Source organism: Furipterus horrens, unplaced genomic scaffold, assembly GCF_987537825.1.
Source record: "Furipterus horrens unplaced genomic scaffold, mFurHor1.1.pri manual_scaffold_1, whole genome shotgun sequence".
NCBI lineage: Eukaryota > Metazoa > Chordata > Mammalia > Chiroptera > Furipteridae > Furipterus > Furipterus horrens.
This window is the reverse complement of record NW_028327171.1, coordinates 117,335,963-117,359,698: the sequence shown is the minus strand read 5'-3', so window position 1 is coordinate 117,359,698 and position 23,736 is coordinate 117,335,963. Positions and strand designations below refer to the sequence as shown.

At 38.4% G+C, this 23,736-nt stretch overlaps 1 protein-coding gene across 1 annotated transcript in view; it reads right to left on the bottom strand.

Moving 5' to 3' along the window:
- CNTNAP5 (contactin associated protein family member 5) overlaps positions 1-23,736 on the bottom strand; it is a 1,232,224-nt gene that overhangs the window by 557,618 nt on the left and 650,870 nt on the right. The window contains exon 8 of the mRNA XM_090279100.1: positions 14,742-15,006. Within this exon, the coding sequence (XP_090135226.1) occupies positions 14,742-15,006 (265 nt within the window). The remainder of the gene's footprint in view (positions 1-14,741; positions 15,007-23,736) is intronic.

The following is a 23,736-nucleotide window of genomic DNA, read 5'->3' as shown; positions in this document are numbered from 1 at the left end:
TTTTCCTCTAGGACTTTTATGGTGTCAAGGCTTACATTTAAGTCTTTGATTCATCTTGAGTTTATTCTGGTGTGTGGTGTAAGTTGATGGTCTAGTTTCATTTGTTTGCATGTCCCTGTCCAGTTCTCCCAGCACCATTTGTTGAAGAGGCTCTTCTCACTCCATTTTATGCTCCTTCTCCCTTTGTCAAATATTAGTTGACCATATAGACCTGAGTTTATTTCTGGGCTCTCTGTTCTGTTCCATTGATCTATATGCCTGTTCTTATGCCAGTACCAGGCTGTCTTGATTACAGTGGCTTTGTAGTATTGTTTGATGTCAGGTATTGTGATGAATCCTACTATGTTACTCTGTCTCAAGATTGCTGTGGCTATTCGGGGTCTTTTTTTGGTTCATTATAAATTTTTTATGTATTTGTTCTAGGTGTGTGAAATATATTACTGGTATTTTAATAGGGATTGCATTGAATCTGTAAATTGCTTTGGGTAGTATGGACATTTTAATAATGTTGATTCTTCCCATCCATGAATAGGGTATTTTGCTTCCATTTATTTGTAGCTTCCTTGATTTCTTTCTTCAGAGATATGTATTTTTCCAAGTATAGGTCTTTTATCACTATGGTTAAGTTTATTCCTAGGTACTTGATTTTTCTTGTTGCTATAGTAAATGATATTTATTTTTTTAGTTTCTATCTCCAACATTTTATTGTTTGTGTACAGAAATGCCTTCGATTTCTGAATATTGACTTGGTACCCTGCTCTTTTTGCCAAATTCACTTATTAGGTCAAGTAGTTCATTAGTGGAGTCCATAGAATTTTCTATGTACATTATCATGTCATCTTCAAATAATGACTGTTTTACTTCCTCTTTTCCAATTTGGATGCTTTTTATTTCTTTTTCTTGTCTGATTGCTGTGGCTAGAACCTCCAACACTATGTTGAATAGCAATGGAGAGAGAGGACAGTCTTTTCTTGTTTCTGATCTTGGGGGGAATGCTTTCAGTTTTTGCCCAATGAGTATGATATAGGCTTCAAGTTTCTCATATATAGCCTTTATTATGTTGAGATATGCTCCCTCTATTCCCATTTTGCTGAGAGTTTTCATCATAAATAGGTGTTGTACTTTATCAAATGCCTTTTCAGCATCTATGGATATGATCATGTGGTTTTTGTCATTCAATTTGTTTATGTGGTGTATTACATTTATTGATTTGCAAATATTTAACCATCCTTGCATTCCTGAGATGAATCCCATTTGATCGTGGTGTATGATCTTTTTAATGTGTTGCTGGATCCTGTTTGCCAATATTTTATTGAGAATTTTAGAATCTATGTTCATCAGCAATATTGGCTTGTAGTTTTCTTTCTTTGTTATGGCTTGACCTGGTATTGGAATCAGGGTAATACTGGCTTCGTAGAAAGAGTTTGGCAGGTTTCCCTCTTCTTGGATTTTTTGTTATAGTTTGAGAAGGGTAGGCATTAATTCTTCCCTAAATGTTTTGTAAAATTTACCTGAGATGCAATCTGGTCCTGGGCTTTTTTGTGCTGGGAGGTTTTTTTATTACTCTTTCAATTTCACTCTTTGTTTTCAGTCTGTTCAGGCTTTCCACTTCTTAGTTCAGTTTTGGAAGTTTATATGTTTCAAGAAATTTGTCCATTTCATTTAGGTTGTCATGTTTCCTGCCATTCAGTTGGTTGTAGTAATTTCTTACAATCCTTTGTATTTTTTTGATATCAGTCATGATTTGTCCTCTTTCATTTCTGATTTTGTTTATTTGGATCTTCTCTCTTTTTATCTTGATGAGCCTGGCTAAAGGTTTGTTGATTTTGTTTATCTTTTCAAAGAACCAGCTCCTAGTTTTGTTGATCTTTTGAATTGTTTTTTAGTCTCTATGTCATTTAATTCTGCTCTGATCCTGATGATTTCCTTCCTTTACTCACCCTGGGCTTTGTTTGTTGTTGTTGATCTAGTTCTTGTAGCTGAAGGGTTAGATTTTTTATTTGAGATTCTTATATCCTTTTTAGTTTGGCCTGTATTACTATGAAGTTTTCTCTCAGGACTGCTTTTGCTGTGTTCCATAGGTTTTGGGTTGTTGTGTGTTCATTATCATTAGTTTATAGAAACTTCTTGATTTCTTCCTTGATGTCATTGTTAACCCATTCATTATTTAATATCATGTTATTCATTCTCCATGAGTTTGAATGTTTTTGAGTTTTTTCCTTGAGGTTGAGTTCTAGTTTCAAGACATTGTGGTCTGAGAGAATGCTTGATATAATTTCAATTTTCTTGAATTTATTGAGGTTTGTTCTGTGTCCTACCATGTGGTTTATCTTTAAAAATGTCCCATGTGCATTTGAAAAGAATGTTTATTTTGCTTCTTTCGGGTGAAAAGTTCTCTATATATCAATTATGTCTATTGTGTGTTGTTCAATGCCTCAATATCTTTGGTGTTTCTTTGCTTTGAAGATCTGTCTATTGTTGATAATGGGGTGCTAAAGTCCCCTAATATGAGCATGTTGTTGTTGATATCCTTTTTGTAGTCTTCTAGTATTTTCTTTATATGTATGTAAGCTCCTATATTGGGTGCATGTATGTTAAGCAAGGTTATATCTTCTGGGTGAATTGTTCCATTAAGTATTATAAAATGTCATTCTTTGTCTCTTTTTATGGCCTTTGCTTTGAAATCTGTTTTGTATAAGTATTGCTACCCCAGATTTTTTTTCATGTTCATTGCCTGGAATACTTCTTTTATCCATCCCTTCACTTTCAGTCTGTGTAGATTTTTGTTTTGAGGTGGATCTCTTATAGAAAGCATATATGTGGGTCATGCTTTCATATTCATTCTGCTACCTTATGTCTTTATATTGGAGCATTTAATCCACTTACATTTAAGGTTATTATTGACAGGTATTTATTCATTCCCCTTTGTACCTGTGTTCTTCTCCTTTTTTCTTTTTCTTCTTTTTTGTAAAACATTCCCTTTAGCATGTCTTGCAATGCTGGTTTGGTGGAGATGTATTCTTTTAGTCTTCCTTTGTCTGGGAAACTCCTTATTTCACTTTCCGTTTTGAAGGAGAGCCTTGCTGGGTAGAGTAGTATTGGTTTTAGGCCTCTGTTATTCATTGCTTGAAGTATTTTGTGCCATTTCCTTCTGGTTTGTAGTGTTTCTGTTGAGAAATCAGTTGATAGTCTTATTGGAGCTCCCTTGTATGTTATTTGCTGTTTTCCTCTTGCTGCTTTTAGGATTCTCTCTTTGTCTTTAAATGTTGCTATTTTAATTATTATGTGCCTTGAAGTGGGCCTTTTTTGGGTTAATCTTCATTGGGACCCTTTGTGCTTCCTGAACTTGCATGACTTTTTCTCTCATCAAGTTAGGAAAATTTTCTGTTATTACTTTTTCAATCAGGTTTTCTCTCCGTTGCTCCTCTTCTTCTCCTTCTTGTATCCCTATAATTCTAATGTTGTTTTGTCTCATGTTGTCCTGCAGTTCTCTAAACCCTCTTGATTCTTTTTAAATCTTTTTTCATTTTGTTGTATTGTCTGGGAATTTTTTTCTTCATAGTCCTCTCACTTAGCTGGTCTGATCCTCTGCTTTCTTTAGCTTGCTATTGATTGATTCTACTGTGTTCTTCAGTTCAGAAATTGTATTCTTCATTTCTTTCTGGTTCTTATTATTTGTTTCTATGTCTTTTTTAATGCTGGTTTAGTTATCAGTAAGTTCCTTGTAGCTTACCTGGAGTTCTTTGTAGTTTCCCTGGAGTTTTTTGTAGTTCCCCTGGAGTTCGTTGTAGTTTTCTCTCAGTTTATCAAGTTCATTGAGCTTCCTTATAACTATTATTTTGAATTCTATGTCTGATAGATTGTTTACCGCTGTTACATCTCTCTCTCTCTCTCTGGTGAGTCCTTTTTTCCTTTTATTAGGATATTGTTTCTGTATCTCCCCATGATGTATGCTTTTTGTTTGTTTTTGTTTCTTAGATTTATCTGTTTTGATTTTCCACTTTTGTGGTATGAGATTCTGTATAGGAAACCTGGGTGGTTCAGTGGTGCAGTCTCTTTGATCTCCTGAACTTGATTCTCTTGGGATACCCTTTATGTTGCTTGTTTAAGCTGTCTGGTTATATTTCAGTTACTCTTTGGTGGAAATTTCCCTCTGGCTAGTTGATTGAGAGTCACTCTGCCCACCTTGTCTTGAGTTCTTTTATGGAGATGCTTTGGGCGCTGTCTTTCTTTTTTTGTATCTGCCTCTGGTCAAAATTCTGCGGGTTTCAAATCTTCTTTTCTGGCTGGCTGGCTGTGAGGAGATCTAGCTGGATTCTTTGGCTACTATTTTCTCACTCGTGGGCCTGCTGCAGCTTCCTGCTGTGATCCACACTGAGCTGGGTCTCTCCCCACTTGTCCTGCAGCACCCTCCAGCACTCATCAGGCTTGTCTAGCAACACTGTTCTGCTGGCAGGACAGTGTGCAAGCCCCTAGTCCCTGCCCAGTCTCAGGGCCTGTCTCTGCTCCTCCTCCAAAGAAGTCTTTGTGTTGCCTCCAAGCTGCAGCACTGGCCTGCATCCCTGACTGGCAGCACCTTATTGTTCTCCTGTGTGTACCACTTGCCTGCCTTGGGTCTTTACTGAGCCTGTGTTTCCACTGCAGCTTTCCTATATGGGCCCCTCTCCCTGGCTCAGTTCTTCTTTTTTGTTTGGTGGAGCTGTGATGCATGTGCCTGGGGTGCAGGGTTGCCTGCCCAGGGTTGCCAGTCCAAGGAGTCCCCAACTAAACTCAGTTCATACAGTTTCTCACAGTCCAGGCTGTTCACTGTCTTCCCATGCCTCTGGCTGTTTCAACCAAACCTTCTTGTTGACTTCCTTCGGGACTTTGCTGGTCCAAGCACCAATGGCAGGGGAAGTTTCTAAGCAGATCCCGGCTAATGAGCCATCGGCAGCTGTCCCTTTCGGGTGTGGTGTGGTGGAGACACTGGGCAGGAAGGCCCAGTGACTCTTCTCGGAGAGCGCGGTCTGAGCTTTCTGCCCTCTTTCACGCCACTCCCACATTCCCATCCCTGTTCACACTGTCTGAAATCTGAACTCACTCACTCCTCTCCGTGTTTTTACTCCAAGTTCTTCCATGATGGGAGCAAGCAGACAACACTGCTACCTACTCCGCTGCCATCTTCCACTATCTCCTTCTCTTTTTTCTTTCTTTCTTTCATTTTTTGGAACAGCTTTATAGAGAGTTCCCAACTCTCTTAAGTGTCCCTCTAGGAGTTGAATTTCTGAGTAATATGTTTGTTTACTTGACCCTTAACCTTTTAAGAAACTGCCAGAGGGTTTCCTAAGTGGCTGTCTCAGTTTACATTCTCACAGGGAAACTTCCTTTTGCAACACGGAGTTCAAACTCTGGTCCTGTCCATTTGGACCTTCTAGAGTCTAATAAAAAATTAAATATGATTCAAATTTGTTTCCCAATGTCTACTTTGATCTGACATTGGATTTCTAGCTAATTGTAATTACTTTGATTTAATTTTTCTAGGTAAATAATATTACTGAATTTTTGTCTTTTTTATACTTTTTGTAATGACCTTTACAACAATTTACAGTACATATTTGATGAAATTGAGACTCAGAGTGATTAACTAACGTTCAGAAGCTCTAAACTGTCTTATATGAGTAAGGATTTCTCTTAAAGCCATGTTTCCTAATACCAGCCCTGGATATTTTGGACCAGATAATTTTTTGTTGGTGATGGGGTATCCCAAGAGGCATGGAATGTTTAGTAGAATTCTTGATTTACTTTATGGTAGCAACAGGTCCCCATACCCAGCACCAGAAATGTTACCAGAATTTACCAAAATTTCCCTGAGTGGGGAGTAGGGTAATAGGAGGTTGGGCTAGGTGAGAATGCAGAAGTTACCTTGGTTTGGAACCCCTGAGTTAAAGGAATAAATTTGAGGTTGCAAAGCCTTGTATCTGTCTGTCTGTCTGCCTGTCTCAGTCAAATTCTTAACAGTTCTTTCCATTTCAACTTTCATATTATTTCAGTGTCTCTCTTCATGATTTGAAGACAGAATCTTGGGGACTGAGTGGCTGTCCCAGAACTTCTAAGCATCAGTCATTATACTACACATGGACATGCAAATCTACAGCCCAGACCAGAATAGATTCCCTGAAGACTCAACTTCCAACCCTGGAAATAAACTGAAACCAATTCCTTTGATGGGTTTATTCACCTGTTACCTCTGGCTCAGTGCCCTACCACTTATAAATTCTAGAACTTTAGGCAAATTTCTTAATCTCTCTACATCTTCTTTCTTTTCTATAGAGACAGAACTACCTAGATTGACTTGGAACTTTCCAGGTTTTATCTTCCACAAAAAACCCAATTCAACTGTTTTTTGCATATTCTGTCATAACTACCTTTACTTCATATTTCAAAGGTAGTTTCAGTTTTTGAGAGAACAAAGTGGGGTTGTATAAATAATTGAATAAGTTAGTCTTAAAATGTCAATTAAATCATAAAAGATCATATCACAATTATTAGTACCATTAAGCTACAATTTCAATCCTGAGTTGTGTTTCTCAGATATCATTTATCTATCAATTATAAAATTATATTAACCCTTCTCTATATACATTAAATTGAACTCACACTTTTCCTAAACTTCCTCTCCAACTTTTATTCTATCCCTTAGTGCAGCTGCAAATTTTGGGGGTGGGCTCTCTCATTACCAGCCTCTGACCTCTTTCTGCTACAGGGCATCTTTTTAGGTTGAACTACCTAGAGAATAGCTATTGTCGATCTCACAGCAAATATTCCTCCAGTGTACATTGTCAGGTATCACCCAGAGACTACTCTAAGATTACACAACAGGCTTATTGAGAGAAAAGTTGGGGGGTGGGGGGGAGAGGAAACTCCTGGACAGACTCGAGGGCCCATAGGAGAAATGGAAGAGGGGGAAGGAGATTTTTGGTCCACCTCATCAGCCCATAAGAGCAAGGGAAGAGGGAATGAAGACTGCTGGCCCACCTCGAGGGCCTGTAGGAGTTGCCTGCTTGTGTGTTTGCAGGCACTGTCTCCACACTATGCCAAACACATTTTGGTTAAGGTGAGTTTACTCATCAACACATTCAGTAGGTTTATTATATCTTCCTGCTTTTCCTCCACCAGGTCAGTCAATATATTGTGCTATGTCCATCAACATTTCTTCTGAGAACAAGCAAAATCAATTTTCATTTCCTATGGGAGCGGCTAGGTCCATGTTAATTTGCATACAGTTAATTTGCATATGTCAAAAGTCTAGGTGGGCAGACCAGCTACCTTCATGTTCTGACAGTCATGGAGCCTAGACAATCAAACTCATACTGTTTATCTTTACAATTCATGCCTTCTGTAATCAAGTCTCCATCTATACTCAGTCTTATTTCCCAATATTCATACACAAATTCCCTACTCTGGTGAGGCTAGTATATTCAATATTATTCAACTGAATGCACTTAACTAATTGCTGCATCCACTCCTAGCCTCTCCACATTATATAACCCTCTCAGTTCTTTCACTATCCAAATCCCTCTCTCTACCTTCTAATACCCTATTTTTGTCCTAATGCTTCCTTCCCTAAATTATAAAAACAGGAAGCATATAGTTTTGACTTTCTATCACAGTCTCATAGCATAGTAAAGGTCACATAAAATGTGCTGAAAGATTGAATGAATAAGTTAATAAACCATTTAAAAAAATGAAGTAGATTTCTCTTGACCAGACCAGCACATAGTGATTCCCTTTTCAAAAATCATATAACATCTAGTGTTTGACGTATACACTTAGTTCATACTATTTACTGCCTTGTACTATTAATTAGCAATTTATTTCTATAAGTCTTCTCTTCCTAATGTGATTACAAGTTCCTGGGCGTCAGAGTCTGAGCCATGTTTTAGAGTTCCACCCCCAGAATCAGCAGGGCACATTCTGTTTCTCTAAATGCTCGTTCATTGATTGAGCATCACACCAGCTGAATTCCACAGCTAAGTGTCAACAGAAAAGCCCTCTTTAAAGACTGGCCATAAATCACAGGTAAATCTTCCCTAGTAGTTAAAGTATGGCTCAGATGTCAAGGTAACCTGGATCCTCAAAACCCTTTGTCAGTATATGAGAGCAAAACAGCTGGGTTTGCCATCCACTAGAGTCAGACAAGAAATGAGATGTTTGTATTGGTGGTGAAGGTGATGTGAATGCTCAGCTCAAACATCTACATGATAAAAAGATAGCTCAGATCCAGAGATAGATAGTTCTCTATAACCTTCAGGACACAACTTAAACTCAGTGTCCTTGACCAAAATGCAGCTGCATCTTTTATATGTATGTATCTTTTGTATGTCTGACTTTTCCTCTCTGACTGAGGCATCCTCAGCCATTTGTGGAGTCTTACCCTTCTAGATGTCCTATTTCTCTCCTCTAATCAAAGAGTATCCTTTCTGTTCTTCTTTGGCCAAATTCTATTCATTTTTAAAAACCAAGCTGTGTTTTTCTCACCCATAAGAAGCCTTCCCTTTCTCACCCATCCTGGTGCCTCTTTTCTAAGCTCCCCCAGTATCCTGAGCATGTGTCCTATTGCACTGTAAAAGCCTCACTGTCATCCTTTCCAGAAGTGTATGTATGCTCCTGGGGGCAATGCCTCCATCCTTGAGTTTGAGTATAGTACCAGCACAGAGTAGACATTTCAACAGCCTTCTGAATTAAATGGAGGCAAATGGACTATAGGAGAGAATTATTAAAGTAAAAATGATGGAAGATCAAAGGAGGTGATGACAGATTTGACTAAATATCTAGTTTCCTCTGCTACTCTTTTCAGTGAGTGTTGAAGAAAAAGAATAAATTAAATGAAATGCTTTCTTCGTCATTACTCATACCTGAACAAGCTAAGGATGCCTAAGACATCATTACTTTGGTAGACCTTCTCAATCTTTGCTTGATACCTTGAAGCTCAGACAATTGCATTTCTCTGTTTCCCACAAAATGGAATGCTTCATTATATTTTTGTGTCTGAAGCTCGAACGCTGTACCAACTAGACAGCTTCTTGTAACAGTCATAGTTTCATAGCTATTTTTTTTTTTTACCCTCACTAATGGGATTTTCTTTTTAACATTGTCTTAGCTAAAGCACAGAGACATTAGTGATGACAGTTGAAGTAGAGAATGAAGTTCATGAAGTTATCATTGTTTACTTGATGTGTAGATAGTGACTAGATACAAATGACATATGAAAAAGGGCAATATTAAGGGAGCAGCTCTGTTCATTGCAGAGCTTTAGACTAAAACCATCTGGCCACAGGTATTATCAGGGTGAGTAAAGAAGACCACCTGGTTTATTTCTGTGCCTTGTAATTAGTTGTCACCTTCTTACAATCATTAGGAGTACCCAGATGTCTGGTGGGAAGTCTCTGTCTAGAGACCGCCTCTTCCACCTCCTGGGTTCCATTAAGTTGTGCTGTGATTCATTCCTCAATCCTGAAAATTCCACTCTAGGATTGACACCTCTAGTGATATTAAAGCCTCATGTTGTGAAGCTGAAAAGCTCTGAATAGAATACATTTTAGTAAAAAAACAAAAATGATTTTTCTCTGCCACTTGGCCTTAGTGTGCTTGTTCTACTTCCTGCAATGATATAAGCACATAAAAACCCTCATCTTTGAGAAAGCTTGTCCTATGTTTAAAATCCTTTATTAAAGCACTGTCTTGTTTTCTCTCCTGATGAAATAGCTCCAGTAACTGTATTTATGTAGTTTGAATGCCTTACATATTCTGATAACCTCCCTAACCAACACACAACATACACATACATAGAGAGAGAGAGAGAGATGTAGTGTGATTTAAAGGTCAGAAAAACTCAGATTTGAATCCTTGGCACCTAACTCTGTATGAATCAGAATTTTGGGAGTTGAAAAACATGACCTCTAGCTGGGAGCTTGGCCCTGAACACCCCTAACCAAGGCCACTTACTTGTTTTTAAAAGAAGACTCTTGGGTTAATGATTTCCTTGAAGATAAGGAAAAGGGTTGACATACTGTCTTTCTTTAAGAACTAATGTAAAGTTCTAAAAGAGATTGCAGCAATTCTAAACCAACTCTCCCCTTTTGCATTAAGGTCTAACAGAACAAAACCTAGCATTCTGCATCAAGCAGAGCACAGCTAGTCTGCAGCTCTGATGCCTAAGGCCTGAGTTCAAGCTACTTGCCCAGACTTGCTTGTCAGTGGACACTTGACATTTTGAGAAGTGCTACAGTAGAAAAAGCAGACTTCAAATTTTAATCACTGGAGCCCCCATACCTTTTTCATACTACTCTTATTCCCAAGCATTTTTCCCATCAGAAAAATAAAACTAACATTAAATGTAGATCACTTTAAAATTTATTATAGTAGTTCCAACTTTTTTCTTTAGTTTACTTAAGGTTTTACACAAAATTTAAAAAAATTCTGCGTTGATTCTCCAAAGAAATAAACCAGGTGGTCTTCTTTACCTTTATAGAATTTCTTTTTTAAAAATATTTTTATTTTTATTTGTAATTCAGGTTGGTTTGAACAATAGCAGACTCCATTCTATGCATCCTTTTATGAGTCTTTAAAACAGAAGCCATTTTCTTTATTAAAAAATAGAACACAGTATCTATTGTTCATTGAACAGGTGTGGACTTGAGAGATAGAGTCTTCATGACATAGTACCTCAGGAGAAGTACTAAAGAGCTGATATTTAAAATGCATAAAGTTGGGAAATCAGATGTTTGTTCATTAATTGAAAATTTTCCTAAATCTCACCAGTCAGCAGAACTTTTTGAAGGTACTCTTACTGTTCTCATGCATCCCCCAGACTTCCATATGGGGTTCGAGCACAGGGGAACTAGAACAAGAAAGGTTGTGTAATATAGGCCAAAATCTTTGGGAGCAGATAGACTATTAGTAGTACCTCATGTCACTTAGTGACCTTAGTGCTTAGGTAATACTCTTACCAAGGAATCAAAAGGTCTTTAGAAAGTATGTCACATATACTATATAAACGGTGGGTGTGAGTGTGTGTGTGAGTATAAATGTGTGTTTACTATAGATATACATGCTTTACTTTATAATAATATACAGATAGCCTTAGCTAAATGAGATCACGCATCTGTAAAAACAATGGGTTCATTATCTGTGTCAATCCTACTTAACTCAAGAATCTGTCAATAATAAGACCATTAAGTAAACTGTTTTAGGAAAACCCAAGATCTCATCCTAAATAGCCTATTTTCATTAATAGCCCATTTATATTTGCCTGTAAATATTTTAGCTAAAGCAGGATTTTTTAAAATTTGAATTATTTAAGCAACTGACAATATAAAAACATGAATATGGATGACAACAAGATACAGAGTAAAAACCATGATCTTGAGAATGAGGAGGAACACCATCATGGCCATTGTAACTTAATTATAAATCTCATTTTGCTCCTGTGCATTCTGGCAAAATAATAACTCCTTCATATATGTTATGAGTGTTGGTTTGTTTGTTTTTTTCATTACATGGCTAGGCTTAGATCAAGTTCTGGCACTCCTGAGACCCATAGCATTGTCGATTCTACTCCCATGGTGCCATGGTGTCTTTAGCTTCTCTTCATGCCTGCATGTATAAGGCAATCAAGAAAGAAGACAACAAAAACAGAAAATTTAAAAAAAAATACAAGGTATGGATTGCACTATTGTCTTTCATTGTTTTGAAACTTCATCCCACAGAATGAGCACATTCGGTTCCTTTTTATTTTGAGGATGCATTACGTTTGCACTCTTCTCCCTAATCTCCAATGCACGAAGCCCAAAATAGCACCTCCTCCCCCCCCCCAAAAAATGCCTACTGCACAGAGTCTGGGAAGCAGGAATGGATGTATCAAGCATCAGTGTCCTGCCTTTTGCAAGGGGGTCACCTTCTCTTCTTCTCCTAAGGTGTTAGGAGTACCTCAGCTATTCTGAAATAAATCTTGAAATGCCTGGATTTCCTGTGCTATTTTCTGTTTTCTATAATGTGCCATTATTGAAATTATTGTCATTACTTCCTAGCTTTTTCTATATGGAAATTTTCCATCTCTTAAAATGGCAATATAGCTCAATTACCTGGGAAACAGTTTCTTCAAAAATGTAAGGGAGAAGAAAGCTGTTTTTGTTCATTTGATTTTGTTTGCATCTTATTCTGTCTTTTATGCCCTATGTAGACAGTTGCCAGTAGACACAAAACCTTAATCCAATTAAAAGAAAAATTAAATAAATTCAAATTTTCCAAAGTTGAGAAAAGAACCAAGCAAGAGACTTGAGGAACTCAGTCAGCACATTTTCAAACCTCCTTTTACTTGTTTTTTAAGAGACAGTTCTAAAATAACTGATGATTTTTTTCCCCTCTGCAGCTGGGTAATCTGACAGCTTTTCCCAGCCATTCTCTCATTCATAAGCACATTTTAATGTGCTGACATGTGCTTAATAATACAGGCAGCACCTAGATGCTTTAGAGCAAATTGCTGTCTGGGCTAGCACTATACTAAAACTGCATTTGTGACCTGAGGCCGACAAGTTTCTGTTCTCAAACATCTTGCCAATTAAATAGCAATAATCCAGTGCTAGCTTACATTTTTCTTCAAATAAGAAGAACTGAATTTTAACTTTTATAACTCTGCACAAAAGGAATATTATTTTCCTAAGTTATTAACTCACCTCCACTACAGAAAATTTTATAAATTTTATAAAAGTCCTGTGACTGCACTTCACTTAATTTTTATGACTCTATGGAACTATAGGTCTTGAATCAGTATTAAAAAATCTAAATAGCTTCTTAACACTGTGCTGAAAGTTCTATATACACTATCTTATTTAATTCCATCACAGTCTTGTCATGTAAGAACTTTTATATCTTATATTTAGGTAGTCTCTAAGAGGGCTTCCACTGATCCATGGCTCCTACTGTCCACAAGCTTGCTTGATTCTCTTGGCTTAGTCAAGGTCTGGACTTACTGACTTGTTTCTAATGAATAGAATATAGCAAAAATGATGGGAAGCGACTTCTAGGACTAGGTTACATGAACGTTGTGGCTTTGTCTTGGGTGCTTTTTCTCCCTGTGTGTGACTCACTCACTCTGGGGTCAGAGAGCCATCATTTCATGAAGCAGCTTTCTGCAGCGGCCACAGTGACAAGCTTGAAAATGGGTCTTCTGAGGCCTGCCAACAGTCCACAAGTGAGCTCAGAAGCAGATCCACCCCCATTTGAACCTTGAGATGACTGCAGCCATGGCCAACAACTTGGTTCCAGCTAGAATCACCCAACCAAGGTACTTCTAGATATTGATCCAGACACTGAGACATAACAAAAGTTTACAACCACCAGATTTTGTTGTAATTTGTTATGTAGCTATAGATAACTAAAACATTCCCATTTATATATGAGACAAAGTTGAGAAGTTTATCCAGGACCAAATGATAGTAAAGAGAAGAGGTGCTTTTTGAACCTGTCTGATTCCCAGCCATAGATATTTATGCTATTTGCAGGGGCTTATGAGGCATTTTTGTTCACTTATTGGCATTTAAGACTCTCCTATAGTCTGATGTAATCTTGACTAGCAAATCATAAATTTTTTTTTTACAATTTAACTTATTTTTCTAATTTATTTGGATAACAAAAGTCACAGTCCAGTGTGGGAAGAAAGACATTTACAATAAATAAAAATGCAATGTCATGTAATCCAGGATAAATGTCGGCCCAGGGTCCACGGAGGAGGCAATTTGATTCATACTGTATATCTAGGGAGGCTGATCAAAGAGTTGTTGACCTAGCATCATATCTCAGTTCTAATCCAATGCCTGGCATGTGGCCTGGCCCCAGTGACTATTTGTTAGCTAAGTCAACACACTGCTTCTGGAAATAAAGAAGTCACTAGTCAGTAAGATAACAAATGGAGAAAGAGGGGGGAAAGCTTCACAATTCTATGTTGAAGAAGCAGCAGAGCCAGAGTGATATAAAGCATGATTTGTTCGTAGATCTGTTCCACACTGCTATGCATTAGAATCGATACTGTATTCCTATAACAGTAAGTGCTTTCCAAACTTTAACTATCTGAGAACAAGTTTAAAAGTTTTGTCATGGCCAGATATGATATGCAGTAGTATTTACATAATAACTTAAAAGTGTATATTTTTAAATATCTTTAAAAACTCACTAGTTTTTACAAGAAATAGAATTGGGTGTCTGTAAAAAATCTGACAGTAGTGTGGCATGTAGGGAAACTACACACTGTGATTCAGAGAAATTCAGGATGAAATGGTGGTGTCATCATTTATTTTCACGTGATTTTGGAGCTTATTTAGCCTCTGTGACTCGCTTCTTTGTCTATAAGACAGGAGCTAATATGTTTCCTGAGTGAACATGGTGAGTTCATATAGCATATACCATGTCTTTGGAGACCTAGCAAAGTGCTCTACAATTGGTCTATATTATGCTTAGTAGTATTAGAAAGGGATTCTTATTTCCACTTCCCAGATGCGAGGGCTGAGGGACAAGGAAATTAAGGGACTTGCCAAAACTCTCATAGCTAAATATTTTGCCTCTTCAGGCTGAGAGTCACTTTGTGAACATTGACTAGATCATCCTCATCTCTGGGACCCAGATTCTGTATGTTTTGGTCAGAATATCAACCATTTGTTGACTTAGCTGAATTATAGGTGAACCTAGAAATTGTGAGCAGATGGTACCTGTGAGTATTTCAGCTGCTTGTTCAGTTGCTTTCTGAATCAGCAATCTCAGGGTTCCACCCTCCAGGCTCAGCAGCAGGGTTCCCGAGCTCTCAGACAGCTGTGTGGACAGAAGCAGGCCATCCTTGTTCCATGTTCGAAACTGGAAACCCACTGAGAGCCCATCAATTTTGGGGGTGCCATGCAACAGCAGATAACTGCTGCTGGAGTTGATGAATGTGATGGGAACAATTTGTGGTTCGGAGCAGGAAAAAGTGACATTGCCCTGGAAAACAATAAAAATCAAGCCTATAAAAGTCATTTTTTATTCTTCAATCTGAAAGTTGATATAAACAACCACCTGGAGCTGACCTCAATTTCAGGATCATTCCACATTGAGCTGCAAGATTTTAAATGAAAAAAAAAAATGTGTCAGTTTTGTTTATATTCACCCACAAGATTATTTTCTATTCCTCTGACAAGGATCACAGTGCTGCCTGCAAAGACAACCATCAACGACCTGGGAGGGATAGGGGGATGAATAGCACCATTACTTTCTAAAGAACCAGATACAAATATAATAACATCAATTTATTGAATAAATATGCATTCTATGTCAAATGTGTGCCAAGCACTGGATAACTTTTAAAGAGATACATGTGAAGAAAAACTTTGTTACAATTGGAATGTACTAAAAAAAATTGTCGCAAGTTCCCAGGGGAGTATTAAAAGAAATAACTACACAAGCAGAGGTTTCACAAGGAAGGTGAGGTTTTCCTATGAGGAAATAGGGAAAGAGAGACGGAAGTGTACCCAGCTTGCCTTTTAAGCAAGTTGCCCAAGGGGGTGTAAAGTGTTTAGAGAAATTAGCAAAATGGCATTCCTGGGAATTACTGGGAACTTTACATTTCTGAACAATAAGTGGGGCGGGGAGGAACAGGGACCATGAGGCAGAATTTAAATTATGCTTGTTAATGTTATCATCAAACATATAAGCAGTAAAGTGACTGGCCAGACTTTTAATTCATTAAGAGTGTTTTCAGAAGCATGGGGAGCAGAGGATGTTTGAAAGGACTTAAAGTGGGGAATATAAATTGTGCATAGAGTAGAACCAGAAAGAAGAGGAAGAAGATTAACCTTTGCACAAGTGAGGAAAATTTTGTCCACGTTTATTTGAGGTTGACTAGAGTAAGCTTCTGTAGCAGGAAGTTACATGGAAATAAAGAACTATGTATATGTGCTTAACTAAGCCATGAGCTGGGGTCATTTCTACTCGGTGAATGAGGAAAAAACAGGGAATGCCTTATAAATCATAAATAGATGTTAACTTATGAAAATCATTTGGATTTTTTATCTCAAAATCCATAGCCAACCACATGCTGTTTTCCATCCCTATAATTCATCAATATTAGACACCAAACCAATCCTTGCAAACTTATTCAGGTTAGTGTAACACAATATCCTCATCTGAATTGTCATAGACACATCAAGTTCCATGTAAATATTTCCTTCCAATGCCACTTCTTAAAGAAAAGTTAGGTATTTTCGAGAGGAGAGCACCTGGAATGACTAGCTCCCTGAACTCAACTTTTCACTAAGGTGGTCAGGTAGTAGAGTTAGACACCAAGTATAACTCAGTATCCTAAAGCAGGTTAATTGCAGCTCCAAACACCTCATAGTCTGGAAAAATCTCTCTAGGTCCCAATCATGTTTGTTTATGATTGTCTTATATTTCTGAAAACATGCAGTCATCTTTAAACACACTTCTACAAATAGTATATTTCTAATGATTCACTCATTAAGCAGACTGCTATGAAGATATTCTTGCATTAATCATTTGCTCTAGTTGCTTACATATTTTCTTCTCTGTAGGTTAGAGCCCCAGAAGGTAATTAATGTGTCAAAGTGTAAAGCTCCTGCTCTCCATCAAAAAAAAAAAAAAAAAAAAAAAAGGTGAGTGGGTAGAATTTATGCTGCTCATTGAACCTGCAGGAGGCTGGGCGCTTAGATACAGATCCCATGTGTTCTGCACGATAACATTGCACTTGTTTAGAGTGCACAGACTGGGCTTAGAGAAGGTGAGCAATTTAATAAAAGCCTCATGCTTCCTTAGCAGTGACAATTGGAGTCAAACTTTGTTTATCTGACTTAGAAGACATTAGTTTTAGGAATCACCTCTGATACTTTCCTCCTATGTACTGGGTACCACCACTTAAAAAAAAAATTCTACCATCTTGCTCATGATATTCATTGTTGTTTTAATTTGCTTTTGTTTGATTTCTGGTGGATTTCCATTAGAGAATGGAAATATCTCTACTGATGGTAGTTTAATTGAGTGGGCTGTCTTCTGAAATAAGCAAAATCACAAATGCTCCTGCAGTAAAGTCAGGAGAGAGTAGACATTTTCTTTCCTTTTTTTTTTTTTTCCCCCTGAGGTCAGTAACACCTCCTCTGGTAAGAAATTTGCCATAACAGAGCTGTACCCCAAGTTTGAGACTGTATGGAGGGGAAAAGTTTGGAAAGCAGAGCAGAGACTGCAGGCAGGAGGGTAGGAGATTGTAACAATGTCCCTTCATCCTTGTGGAAGCCAGGGAAACTTTCTCCTCACCACTTTAGTTCTTCTTTCTAGTTAAATAATTAAAAGAATATATAGCAAATCAGCAGAAGAAAATAAAATTTGCAATGTGTGGGCACAGGGAATTCACATAAGCATGAAAATTCCAATAACAGTGAGGCAAAATTGGGTATACTTGTCATTTTGGACAAAGGAAAAAGAGGGGAATGGGTTTGGGATTTCAAAAGGGAAACAGGCAATCCATAGATAGCTGAGAAAGTTGTAAGCAAACTCTTGCTGGACAAGTCAGAAACAATGGAGCAGAGGGAAATCCAGTGAACAGGTTTTTGCATGAATTCATCCTGCCTACTACACTTAATTCATAGTTACTAAAGAGAGTATGCTAAGAGGATTACAGTAATTCCATTCCTGAAGCAAGTTTTTCTCTCTGAATCTCTTCAAGCAGAAAGGGGGAGGTAAAATAAAGCAAAACAAAACAAAAACTCTTCATGAGTTTGTTGGGCTTCACTTGATTTCTGCTTGAAATAATTTTCATGCCAGGGTGGCACATTCTGGGGAGACTCATTCAGGACCCCTACATCCTATTGATTTAAAACCTAACATTTAGCTCAAACTTAGCCATTTTCCAAGTATCTTCTGGATTGACAGCCATGGTAGGTGGCCCTCAAGAAATTTGGAGTCTAGAGGAATTGAAATTTTCCCCTTATTTGATTAGCTCACTTACATAGACAAGGGGCATGGGAGCTCCCTTTCTCAGACTCACTCCATTACTCTAATGTCTAAGTGGCCCCAAGTACTTGTGAAGAAGGCAAAGGGACTCAAATTTTCTTGAGGAACACTCATGTGACACTCAGGTATCCCTGGCTAGATTCTGGTGGTAAGAACTCTAAATTAATATTTCAGGGATTCTCACTGGTTAAGTAAGACTGTGTATGGATGTCAACACTCTGCTCAGCAGGAAGCAGAAAACCTTTAAAATGCAGTAGGGCATATCCCTTGTTTTTGGATGGTTTCCTTGGTCCACTGTAGGTCTTATTTCTCTACTCTCCTCCCCACATTCCCTTCGTATTGTGCCCTGCTGTCCCCACCCTCAGTTTTTAGAGCACACCCCTACTGTGCTCTCCAATGCTGAGTCCAAGGGCACGTAGAAGAGGCAAGACGAGAGTGGACGGGAAATGCTTTCTGTCCCAAATCTGACCTAACTCTTATGGGAATGGGAATGATTGCAGTTCAGCTCTCCGCCCCACAGCTGCTGCACTGACACCTGCTCACAACCCTCCCAGCTGTGCTGGCTGCCAGCAGAAATACTCCAGTCTTGAAGAGCCTCCCCACCCAACCCACCCACCAAACGAGAGAGGAGAAAAAAATAGCTAAACGAGTAAGTGCTATTTTTGAAATCAACATGGATTATTTAAGCTTTTTCAATGATGACATTTGTGACTTCAGAATTCTTCTCAAGTCAGTGTTTGAAGGAGTCCCCACCAGTGATTTATAAGAGAATTTTGTGATGCAAGAAGACAATTTTCTTTAGAAGAGTGTCAAAACAGAAAGTAGCAAAGAGTGACCAGTATACATTCTACCCTATACACTTCTTTACTTTATTAATTCAGCTTTCATCCCATCCCCCTGACAAGAAAGGTGATACATTCCCAGACTCTCTCCATTCTACTATATGCTTAATTTATTAGGGACTTCAAGATTTCTCAAGCATTGTAAAACAATGGGCTAAGCACAAAAGTTTATAAGTTATATACATAAATGTAATCCTGATCCTTTGCACTCTATAGTCATTAAATGTCCATTTTGAACACAATTAGTATAAAGTGTGCCATGACATGGGGTGCACGGTGGTCCAATTCTCAAGGTAAATCATCCACACTGGCCTGCTAGATGAGATTGAAAGGAAGTCAGTATCATTGCCACAGTTCCCTTTTCCTCTGCATCTCTTACAAGACCTTTCACTGTCCAAAAAGGAGGTCACTCTAAATTAAATATGATAAATCCTGATTCCTGATGTGTTACTTTTGACAATACCACCATGTACACATTGAATAGTGACCCTTACTGTCTGAATGAAGCTGTGGTCAAGACTGGCGAGGCTTCCCTAGGGCCACAACTGTCATGTGCCACTGGTATCCACCAGTGAGGACTCACTTTGTCCCTAAGATGACAGTTCTTGATGCCTTCTGATTTTGTGCACCATACATCCCTATCCTTCTCCAAAGGGTGATGTAACTAGAAGTGCTAGCCCAAAGATAGAGATGGCTGATTTGGAGGCCCCCAATCAGCACCCACTGTTCTTCTGTGGGATCGACCAAGGTCTTTCCTTTGTACCCTTCAAAACACAGCAGTTCCCCTCCTAACTTTCTTAAACAAAAGAGTTAGATGTCCATGGATGAAACACAAAACTTTGAAACTCTAAATATATGTTCACACATTATCTTAGAGAAACTGCCCACATCTATGTAAAAACACTGTCTTATACCATAACCAATAAGTGTGGATACTGTTTCCTATGTGACTCATAGTTTGATGGCTTCCTAAGGACAGCCAAGCCCTTAAAACAAACTTCAAGTTTGTGTCAATGGAAGAAGCAAACACTTTCCATTGATTATCCTCCTCAAGGAAGCCCTCCCTTTAGAGGACAGCAAAAATCTCTATTTCAACAACTGCTGTGCTAGAACAGAACATAGAGTCATATACAAAAAAACTTGTCCCATTCTGGAGAGTCACAAAAGACTGCCTTAAAGAGGCAACATTGAAACAGAGCAAGAATAGCTAATTGGAGAATGAGAAGTATTATATTATCTGAGTAGGGAGGGAAAGAATTGCTAAGGCCTGAGGCACAAAGGTGTGGGGCATATTTAAGGGTCTGGCAGAAGGTCAGCTGACCACCATCCAGAAGCCAGTACAACAGCAGGCAAGATGAAGTGGAAAGGACAGAAAAGCATACAATCGTGTACTCCTTTAGACCATGTTGAGTTACTGGACATTGGTTCTATGGTATAATAAAAAAAGATTAAAGAGAGGTGAAGGGGGAATTAATGTAAAACCCAGGACAAGCACTCACATTGTGCTTCAGCTGCACCCTTCAGTGGTGTGTAGAGAGCATACTGTGTACATAAGTGATGGCCCGGGGCCAACTTCAAGCAGTCATTGGACTCATGTTAACAAGAACAACAACAACAACAAAAAAACAAGAACAGTTAAGAGCTTGTGGAAAGCTCTGTCTAAAATGGCAAAGGGGGAGAGGGAGAAAAGTAGCAAATATTTTACTAATACAACTGATAGGGGGTTCTGTTCAGGACCAAGGAGAGGGAAGCTCAAGTGTGGCTCCCACTCTCTGCTGCAAAAGAGATTTCAAATAAGAAAAAGTAGAGATGGCTCTTGTTGCTAATTGTCCCCTGCCTTGGCTGGTGTACATCCACAAGAGTGTGAAGACACATTGACAGCAAACGCAAGTCCTTAAGCTCAGTCATCCCATCAATTTGTACAGTTAGCTATATAACCTGCTCCCTAAAGATGCTTCCTGCCTTACTCCCTCCACCAGGAATGATTTTTTTCAGGTCTCTGCACCTATCCTCACACTCCCTCCCTCTAAGGCTGAATGGCTTTTCCTCCTGACCCATGTCTTAGGCCTTTCCAGACCCCTCCATCCCCAAAGTGGCTATTTGTGCACTGGCTTTCAGTTCTTTTTGTTACTTTACTATTTATTCACATATCCATACAGGTGTTACATCATACATATTGCATTTCTTATACTGCTTTGTAATAATAATCTACTGTTTAATACTACTACAGATCTTAAATATAATGCATTTACAGTGTAGTGGAGAACATCTTGCTTTGAATTCTGAGAAGAACGTGAAATTATTCAGTTTAGGCAGAACTGAATTCTTACCACATGTATTTACTGGGAAAACCACACCATCTCTGATCCTTATTTTTTGCTGCTATAGTTGGGAGAACAATGATAGAGGGCTGATTTGGGGTCAGATGAGAACATGCACCTGACTAGTTCATTTTCTGTTTCCCAAGGTCTGCCCCTTTTTTTGTTGACCTGAGATGAGTCACTTCTAGAGACTTAGTTTTGTCTTTTGCAGGTTGTTGGACTGGACAGTTCCAAGGTTTTCACTGGTTCTCTCTTCTGGGTATGTGATAGTGAACACTCATGTCCTTATCACCTTTATTCTCTGGATGATGCATAATTTCTATTGTTGTCATAATATCTGTAACCAAGTATTTACATTGTGAAAGACACTGTTTTATAATATTTCAGGGAATAAGGAAGGTAGCCTAAGCCTTTTCCCTACCAATTTCTTTATAACTGCAGGTAGTAAATAAAGGGTTTCTCTATATTATGATATTAAAAAATAATAAGTAAGTAGAAGATAATACTGTTTCATGTATTTTAAAAAAGAAACAGAAGTAGTAAAAACAGGGTATAACGATCAATCCATTGTCTATTCCTCCTCCTCTCCCCCTTTCAGGAAAGAATCCTATAATACTTTATAATGAAAATGTTAGGTCAATGCTGAACATTACCAGAAAGTGCAGTAGTTAAAACTTTCTTGGAGATAATAAAATGAGAGAAATTATATGTACACCACTTAGCTTGGTGCTGGTCCAAGGGTTGTGCCATGGAAATTGTAGGAATACCATGAGAAAGAACGCAAGTTCTAAGGAGCACCTTCTTTTCAAACACATCCAGGACACACTGCCACCAAATCTGAAGTTTGTCAAATGCTGATTGAAATCCAGTGAAATCCACCCAACTAAATGCTTTCCTCCATGGTGGAGGGGCTCATCAAAAAGAAGGTCTTACAGTTACAGCATAATTACTATGGTTTCCTGGAGACTGACGGGCAAGTAGCATTGAATAGAAAGAACTCAGTATTAAGTCTTTGTCATGTGACTACTGAGTGAATCAGATGAACTCTCAGAAACAGGGTGTATCTGGGTAGAGAAGAACCAATTTCAGAAGATGATGTTCTGCCTGTGGATACAATGGGGGAAACACCTTCATAGTATGACTGTGAGTGTATGATAGGTAGAAGAGACTGAAAGGTATTAAACAGTGAGCTAATGGACTATGGTTTGTCAAACATTCCTAAACATGGAATCCATCATCACTTATATATTGATCACAGGTGTTTTGGCCAAGCCTTAGATAGCACAGAAGAAACTGCCATAATTGAATAGACTAAAATGAGGACCAGCAGAAGTGAGAAGAAAGACATTCACAAATGGCTTTATTTGTGTCTTATGATTGAACACATTTGTTTATTTATTTCAGTTGAGGTCATGGATATACATGGCAAACTTTAGACTTAGCAGCAAAAGCTTACTGTGCTTGTATTTATCATGTGGGTATTACCTTTGCCTTATCTCTTTGTTAGGGATCCACTTCTTTTTAATATTTCTTCTTATTTGCTGATTTTGTGTTGGCTAATGGGGTCTTCACTGATGACTTGTTCATAGGTATTTTTCATTTGTGGGCATTTTCCTGCAGTCAAATTTTGGGCAGTGATGGGAACCACCATCTTTTTCTAGTTATCTTGGTTTGGCAAGTGCATTTCTTTGGATTCATTTCATTGCCCCAAGACACCTACTGCCTGTGATAGTAATAAAATCACTTAGCTATTTTTTTTTTTTTTTGGAAGACACCAGAAAGTTATCCTCATCTCTGCTTAAATGATAATCTAAAAATAGAGCCTCTATAGACAAAGGGCATATGAGGAGAATGCAAGGTCAATAGTCTCCAGGATGTGCAGTGGAATGATATGGTTGGAATGCTACAGTCTCAGACATGGGCCTGGATCCCCAACAGCTACATCAGTACCAGGCTCTGCCAGCCACAGACTCACTAGAGTCACATATGAGGTTTGCTACACTTGCTGCTCTGGACATGTTTCCCTGTATGCCTATCAGCCAAGAGGAACTTATCCCACACCTAGCAGTCTCTCAGGATGTCTGGGTGGAAAGTGGTAAGGATTGGCATCAGCTGAAAGCGTGCCTAGACCAGAAATCCATCTGACAGGTCTAAGACCTGGGATCTCTAGCACCCAGGCACAAAGAATCTCACTTTCTGGCATGCCCCATAGAAAAAGAGAACAAAAGAGGAGGGCATTTAAAAAGGAAACCACTCTGCCTGGCTGCTGTGGTTCAGCGATTGAGCATTGGCCTGGAAGCCAAGTGTCGCTGGTTCGATTCCCAGTCAGGGCACATGACTAGGTTGCATGTCAGGTCCCCAGTTGGGGGCGCAATAGAGAGGCAACCACAAAGTAATGTTTCTCTCCCTCTCTTTCTCCTTTCCCCTCTCTCTATAAATAAATAAATAAATAAACAAAAGAATAAATATTTTTTTTTAAAAGTAAACCACTCTGGTGAAAAAGGACTTGAGGTCATAGATAGTTAGGAAGGAGTTAAGAAATAAAATGA